The 8,128-nt window shown below is 39.3% G+C and overlaps 1 protein-coding gene across 1 annotated transcript; it reads left to right on the top strand.

Annotated features, from left to right (window-relative positions):
• The first annotated feature begins 1,649 nt into the window (after positions 1 to 1,649).
• Positions 1,650 to 6,630, top strand: LOC124089945 (tudor and KH domain-containing protein). The gene has a single exon (XM_046440243.2). The coding sequence runs from the start codon at positions 4,739 to 4,741 to the stop codon at positions 6,422 to 6,424; it is 1,686 nt and encodes a 561-aa protein (XP_046296199.1). The 5' UTR covers positions 1,650 to 4,738; the 3' UTR covers positions 6,425 to 6,630.
• The last annotated feature ends 1,498 nt before the right edge of the window (positions 6,631 to 8,128 follow it).

The raw sequence follows: 8,128 nt of genomic DNA, 5'->3' as shown, positions 1-8,128 counted from the left end.
GATGGACCTTCATTTTATTCATTTATTTATATGCAGTGCTCAGAATTAATCCCAGCAAGCACTCTGCCACTGAGCTTTAGCCCCAGCCCTAAGCCAGATATTTTACTGAGAGAAAAAAAAAAATTCCTATTTTATGGGGAAACTCCTATTTCTAATTTTGTAACTTCTTGTTCTCTCCAAACCTAAATTTTTCGTGAATTTGGATGGGAAACACTGAGAATGAATCCAGAAAAACAAATTATTGCCAGAGAGTAAGAATCCATGCCAAGATGTCAAGCACTGCTGGGGAAGGAATCATTTCCCCTCAGTGTGGCCCAGAGTGTCTGTGTCCTGAAAATTTAGCATCAAAGTATATCCAATTAAATAAAAGTTGTTATGATTGTGAAAGGTCACACATTCATCTGACTCAAAATAAAAATGTTGAGCTGGGGTTATGGCTCAGTGGTAAATCGCTTGCCCAGCATGTGTGAGACACTGGGTTCGATTATCAGCACTGCATATAAATAAATGAATAAAATAAAGGTCCATCAACGACTAAAAATGTATTAAAAATTAAAATAAAAATGTTAAAATGCAATATTCAAATACCTAGACATATAAAACCATGAAGTTAGCAGAGTATTAAAAATATAGGAGGAAGGCTCCCGCCGTGCGCCAAGCCAGCCCCGGAGGAGGAAGGCTCCCGCCGGGCACCAAGCCAGCCCTGGAGGAGGAAGAAGCCCGGCGCCAAGCCAGACCGGAGGAGGAAGTCTGGCCCCGCCCCGTGTGCTGGTCTGGAGGAAACCCATCAACCCTTAAAGCCCATAAAAGAGGGTGTGGCTTCCAACACCGTTCTGCGGCTGATCCAGGTACCCGGTTTCCAACTCCCCCACCCTTAGCTGCGATAACTCAAAATATTTCCCACAAGCTTTTGGGGGTTGTAGCTATCAACGCAAAACAACAACTGTTCAGGCACCTGGTTTCTACCTCAGAGACTAGAAAAGGGAAGATACAGGTGGAAGCTCATTTCCTTTCACACTGGCTATACCCACCACCCTGAATACAGAGGCTCAAGCTAGGAATAGACAATGTCACCTACTGGAAGCAAGGAAAACAGAGTTCTGAGAGACTTTTTTTTTCCTCTTTCTTTCTCTCTTTTCTTCTCTCTCTTCCACAACTTCAACATATGTGAAACCAAGAACTGTGCATAAACAACCGAATTACCAAGTAATATAATATAGAGGAAATGCATATACCCCACCTTCCCCCCATTTTTTCTTTATTTCTATCTTACTTTCCTTTTCCTTCTCTTATTTCTCTTTTCTTCCTTGTTATGTTTTTTCTCTTCTTTCTCTTTCATATTCTCTCTATCCCACTTTCAATCTCCTAACTTTTGCTATCTATACGTAGGGTAACTATCTAAATACAGATAGGAGGTTGAATCTATAAATTCTTCCATAAATTACCAGCCTATTGGTTAGAATTCTCCAAAGATGCTAAGTTAGTTTAACCTCATACCCTCACTCCTTTCCCTCTAAGTATAACATCCTTCGTCTGAAATTAAGTTTTCTATAAGCCACCAGATATGGTACGCCTTTTATGAAACTAATGAATATATTCTTAAGTAATAATTAAAACCAATATCTATAGACTTAGAATCTAACTATAAATGTTTTAAGAATGAAAATTTGTGCTTAGATAATGTGCTGTTGATATTGGGAACTGTTAATATTGTCTTTCTCCGCAAAAGAGGGATTTTGGAGCTATACAAGAACAATACAAATATATAAGGGGAAAAACATTAACACAACAGTTTCACAAAACTAGAAAGAATCATGAGCAGTATGAAAAGACAACGAAAGAAAGGACCACAAACAATACAGGTCAATTCAACAACAGACGAGGTAATATCTGCAGCGGATGGAATGTCAGACAAAGAGTTCAGAAAATACATGCTTCAGATGATCTGGAGTTTCAAGGAAGACATTATACAGCAAATTCAGACAATGAAAAATCACTTTGACAATGAACTACATAAACAAATCCAAGAAGCAAAAGATCAACTCTATAGGGAGATAGAGGATATAAAAAACAAACAGAAATCCTGGAAATGCAGGAAACAATAAACCAAATTAAAAACTCAAATGAGAGTATTACCAGCAGAGTAGAACACTTAGAAGATGGAACAAAGTTTTTCAACTTGAAAAGAACATAGACAGCTCAGCGAGAATGTTAAGAAATCATGAGCAGAACATCCAAGAATTATGGGATAACATCAAGAAACCAAACCTAAAAGTTATTGGGATACAAGAGGGTATAGAGGTCCAAACCAAGGGAATGAGCAATCTATTCAATGAAATAATACTAGAAAACTTCCCAGACTTAAAGAATGAAAAAGAAATCCAAATACCAGAAGCCTACAGGACACCGAATGTACAAAATCATAAGAGATCTACACCAAGACATATAATAATGAAGATGTCCAACATACAGAATAAGGAGAGAATTTTAAAAGCCACAAGAGAGAGGAAGCAGATTACATTTAGGGGTAAACCAATCAGGATAACTGCTGATCTTTCAACACAGACTCTGAAAGCTAGAAGATCCTGGAATAACATATTTCAAACGCTGAAAGAAAATGGGTTCCAACCAAGAATCATGTATCCAGTGAAATTAAGCTTCAGGATTGAAGATGAAATAAAAATCTTTCACGATAAGCAAAAGTTAAAAGAATTTGCAGCTAGAAAACCAGCTCTTCAAAACATCCTTGGCAAAACATTACAGGAAGAGGAAATGAAAAATAACAAAGAAAACCAACAGCGGGAGGTAGTACAGTAAAGGAAAAACTAAGCATAGAGGAAAAACAAATCATGTTAAACAACTTACATAATCAAATATGGCTGGAAATACAAAACATATCTCAATAGTAACCCTAAATGTTAATGGCTTAAATGCACCAATCAAAAGACATAGGCTAGTAGAATGGATTAAAAAAAAAGATCCAACAATATGCTGCCTACAGGAGACTCATCTGATAGGAAAAGACATACACAGACTGAAAGTGAAAGGTTGGGAAAAATCATATCACGCATACGGACCATGGAAGCAGGCAGGGGTATCCATACTTGTATCAAATAAAATAGACTTCAAGCCAAAGTTAATCAAAAGGGATAAACAAGGACACTACATACTGCTCAAGGGAACCATACACCAACAAGACTTGACGATCATTAATGGTGCAGCTACGTTCATCAAACAAACTCTTCTCAAGTTCAAGAGTCAAATAGACCACAACACAATAATCATGGGAGATTTTAACACACCTCTCTCACCACTGGACAGATCTTCTAAACAAAAGTTGAATAAAGAAACGATAGAGCTCAATAATACAATTAATAATTTAGACTTAATTGATATATACAGAATATACCACCCAACATCAAGCGGATACACTTTCTTCTCAGCAGCACATGGATCCTTCTCAAAAATAGACCATATATTATGTCACAGGGCAAATCTTAGCAACTACAAACGAGTTGAGATACTACCATGCATTTTATCTGATCATAATGGAATGAAATTGGAAATCAATAATAAAATGAGAAAGGAAAAATCCTACATCACATGGCGATTAAACAATATGCTACTAAATGAACAAAGGGTTACAGAAGACATCAAAGAGGAAATTAAAAAATTCTTAGAGGTAAATTAAAACTCAGACACAACATATCGAAATCTCTGGGACACTATGAAAGCAATACTAAGAGGAAAATTCATTTCACGGAGTTCATTCCTTAAAAGAAGGAAAAGCCAACAAATAAATGACCTCACACTACACCTCGAAGCCTTAGAAAAAGAAGAACAAATCAGCAGCAAATACAGTAGAAGGCAAGAAATAATTAAAATTAGAGCTGAAATCAATGAAATCGAAACAAAAGAAACAATCGAAAAAATTGACAAAACTAAAAGTTGGTTCTTTGAAAAAATAAATAAGATTGATAGACCACTAGCCACGCTAACAAAGAGAAGAAGAGAGAGAACCCAAATTACTAGCTTACGGGATGAAAAAGGCAACATCACAACAGACAATTCAGAAATACAGAAGATAATTAGAAATTATTTTGAAACCCTATACTCTAATAAAATAGAAGATAGTGAAGGCATCGATAAATTCCTTAAGACATATGAACTACCCAGATTGAGTCAGGAAGATATAAACAACCTAAATAGACCAATATCAAGTGAGGAAATAGAAGAAGCCATCAAAAGACTACCAACCAAGAAAAGCCCAGGACTGGATGGATATACAGCAGAGTTTTACAAGAACTTTAAAGAAGAACTAATACCAATACTCCACAGTCTATTTCAGGAGATAGAAAAAGAGAGAGAACTTCCAAATTCATTCTATGAGGCCAATATCACCCTGATTCCCAAACCAGATAAAGACACCTCAAAAAAAGAATACTACAGACCAATATCCCTAATGAATTTAGATGCAAAAATCCTCAATAAAATTCTGGCAAATCGGATACAAAAATATATCAAAAAGATCGTGTACCATGATCAAGTAGGATTCATCCCTGGGATGCAAGGCTGGTTCAATATACAGAAATCAATAAACGTTATTCACCACATCAATAGACTTAAAGATAAGAACCATACGAGCGTGTGGGAGGAGGCGGTGGCCAGGGTGAGGCGCGAGGCTGAGCGCTCGAGAGCCGACTTGGAGGAGCGGATGTAAGTCAGAGTATAGCAGAAAATGTCCACTGAACGGACTTCTTGGACAAGCATGTCCACTATTCAGAAAATAGCCCTGGGCCTTGGGATTCCAGCCAGTGCAACAGTTGCCTATATCCTATACCGCAGATACAGGGAAAGCAGAGAAGAGCGGCTGACATTTGTTGGGGAGGATGACACCGAGATAGAGATGCGAGTTCCCCAAGAGGCTGTGAAGCTCATCATTGGTCGGCAAGGAGCCAATATTAAACAGCTTCGGAAACAGACAGGTGCACGGATTGATGTGGACACAGAGGATGTAGGCGATGAGCGAGTGCTGCTTATCAGTGGTTTTCCTGTTCAGGTGTGCAAGGCCAAAGCAGCAATCCACCAGATCCTGACAGAGAATACCCCAGTGTCTGAACAGCTCTCAGTCCCCCAGAGATCTGTGGGCAGAATCATAGGGAGAGGCGGCGAGACAATTCGTTCTATCTGTAAGGCGTCTGGAGCCAAAATTACCTGTGACAAAGAATCAGAGGGCACATTACTATTATCAAGACTTATAAAAATCTCAGGAACACAGAAGGAAGTGGCAGCAGCCAAGCATTTGATACTGGAAAAAGTTTCAGAAGATGAAGAACTTCGGAAGAGAATTGCCAATTCTGCAGAAACCAGAGTCCCACGCAAGCAGCCAATCAGTGTGAGAAGAGAGGAAGTGACAGAGCCAGGTGGAGCTGGAGAACCAACTTTATGGAAAAACAGCAGTTCTAGCATGGGGCAAGCTGCACCCCTGGCAACTTCTCCCCGCAAAGGAAGTGGTGACATGGCTATTGTAGGCCCAAAAAATGGTTCCAAGGAGAAACCTAATGGTGACAGCTTTCAGAAGTCTGGAGACCAGACCAGTCCTGAGATGTCCATGTTTGAAATCCCCAGTCCCGACTTCAGTTTTCATGCTGATGAGTACCTGGAAGTCTACGTCTCTGCTTCCGAACATCCTAACCACTTCTGGATCCAAATTATTGGCTCCCGCAGCCTGCAACTAGATAAGCTTGTGAGTGAGATGACCCAGCACTATGAGAATAGTCTGCCTGAAGACTTGACTGTGCATGTAGGAGATATTGTAGCAGCACCTTTATCTACAAATGGTTCCTGGTATCGAGCCAGGATCCTTGGCACCTTGGAGAATGGGAACTTGGACCTCTACTTTGTTGACTTTGGAGATAATGGAGATTGCCCATTGAAGGACCTCAGGGCTCTCAGGAGTGACTTCCTAAGCCTTCCATTTCAAGCAATAGAATGTAGTCTGGCACGGATTGCCCCCTCAGGTGAAGAGTGGGAAGAGGAAGCTTTGGATGAGTTTGACAGACTGACTCACTGTGCTGATTGGAAACCCCTGGTGGCCAAAATCTCTAGCTATGTCCAGACTGGGATCTCAACTTGGCCAAAGATCTATTTATATGACACAAGCAATGGGAAGAAACTTGATATCGGGCTAGAATTAGTTCGTAAAGGATATGCAGTTGAGCTTCCTGAAGATGTGGAAGAAAACAGAGCTGTCCCTGACATGTTAAAGGATGGGGCCACAGAAACAGATGCCTCTCTTGCCAGCATGCTCACTGAATCCAAAAAAAGCCCTGGAGAGATGGCACATACCCTGTCCTGCCTCAGCTTATCAGAAGCTGCCTCTATGTCTGGTGATGATAACCTTGAAGATGACTACTTACTCTGAAGTCTGGGCTTCCAGTGGCTCAGCCATCTGCTTTGCTGTGATTAGGCACATGATTTGGTGCCTGGAGAGAAGAGTCTAAGAGATCCATACAGTCCTTTATTACACAGTGTGGCTTGCTGTGGACCAGATCCATTTTCTCCTTCCATTGAATTACCAGAAAGAGTGTGGAGGAGAGGAAGACATCACCCACCTCACCTCCTTCTCCATCCCTCCCCTATCTTTCAGTGTTTGGATGCTGTGTCCTCTGCCAGTCGTAATGCACATCACTGCTAGACTGTGTTCTTTTTCAGCTGGGAAACAGCCAGAGTTTGGTCATTAGAAATGATTCTGGAGACTTATGACTCGCCTCAAAAGGTGACTGGTTAAGGGAAGTGTTTGAACAGGGAACTCGAAGACTGTAGTTGAAATCAGAAGGCAAAGGCAAAAATCAGCCTAAATGTATTAAAAAAATTTTCAGGAGGTGAGAAGAGAATGCCACCTCTCAGACTCAATTGCTGAGTGTTGTTGGAGACAGGTTTTGGGAACAAGCTCCAGCTATTTCTTTGTGAACTTTAGTTAAAATACAAGTAGAAAAGGAGAAATGTGACTCAGGAAATACTCTAAATTGCTAGTATAGTACTTGTATGTGTATATACACACCTTGAGAGAAAACACACATGTATAGTTCTGTTTAAATCATTTGGAGGGAGTCTTTGCTTAATAAAGTTCTCAAAAAAATAAAAACAAAACAAAAAAAAAAAAACCATATGATCATCTCGATAGATGCAGAAAAAGCATTCAACAAAGTACAGCATCCCTTTATGTTCAAAACACTAGAAAAACTAGGGATAACAGGAACTTACCTCAACATTGTAAAAGCTATATATGCTAAGCCTCAGGCTAGCATCATTCTAAATGGAGAAAAACTGAAGGCATTCCCTCTAAAATCCGGAACAAGACAGGGATGCCCTCTCTCACCACTTCTATTCAATATAGTTCTCGAAATACTGTCCAGAGCAATTAGACAGACAAAAGAAATTAAAGGCATTAAGATAGGAAAAGAAGAACTTAAATTATCACTATTTGCGGATGATATGATCCTATACCTAGAAGACACAAAAAGGTCTACAAAGAAACTACTAGAGCTAATAAATGAATTCAGCAAAGTGGCAGGATATAAAATCAACACGCATAAATCAAAGGCATTCCTGTATATCAGTGACAAATCTTCTGAACTGGAAATGAGGAAAACCACCCCATTCACAATATAAAAAAAAAATAAATAAATAAAATACTTGGGAATCAACCTAACAAAAGAGGTGAAAGATTTATACAATGAAAACTACAGAACCCTAAAGAGAGAAATAGAAGAAGATCTAAGATGGAAAAATATACCCTGTTCATGGATAGGCAGAACTAACATCATCAAAATGGCGATATTACCAAAAGTTCTCTATAGGTTCAATGCAATGCCAATCAAAATCCCAACGGCATTTCTTGTAGAAATAGATAAAGCAATCATGAAATTCATATGGAAGAATAAAAGACCTAGAAGAGCAAAAGCAATTCTAAGCAGGAAGTGTGATTCAGGAGGTATAGCGATACCAGATTTCAAACTGTACTACAGAGCAATAGTAACAAAAACAGCATGGTACTGGTACCAAAACAGGCAGGTGGACCAATGGTATAGAATAGAGGGCACAGAAACGAATCCACAAAATTACA

The sequence above is a fragment of the Marmota monax genome, unplaced genomic scaffold, assembly GCF_021218885.2.
Source record: "Marmota monax isolate L192 unplaced genomic scaffold, Marmota_monax_Labrador192_F-V1.1 WCK01_AAM20220418_F8-fsc00228, whole genome shotgun sequence".
NCBI classification, from domain to species: Eukaryota; Metazoa; Chordata; class Mammalia; order Rodentia; family Sciuridae; genus Marmota; species Marmota monax.
This window is presented reverse-complemented; position numbering and strand designations above follow the sequence as displayed.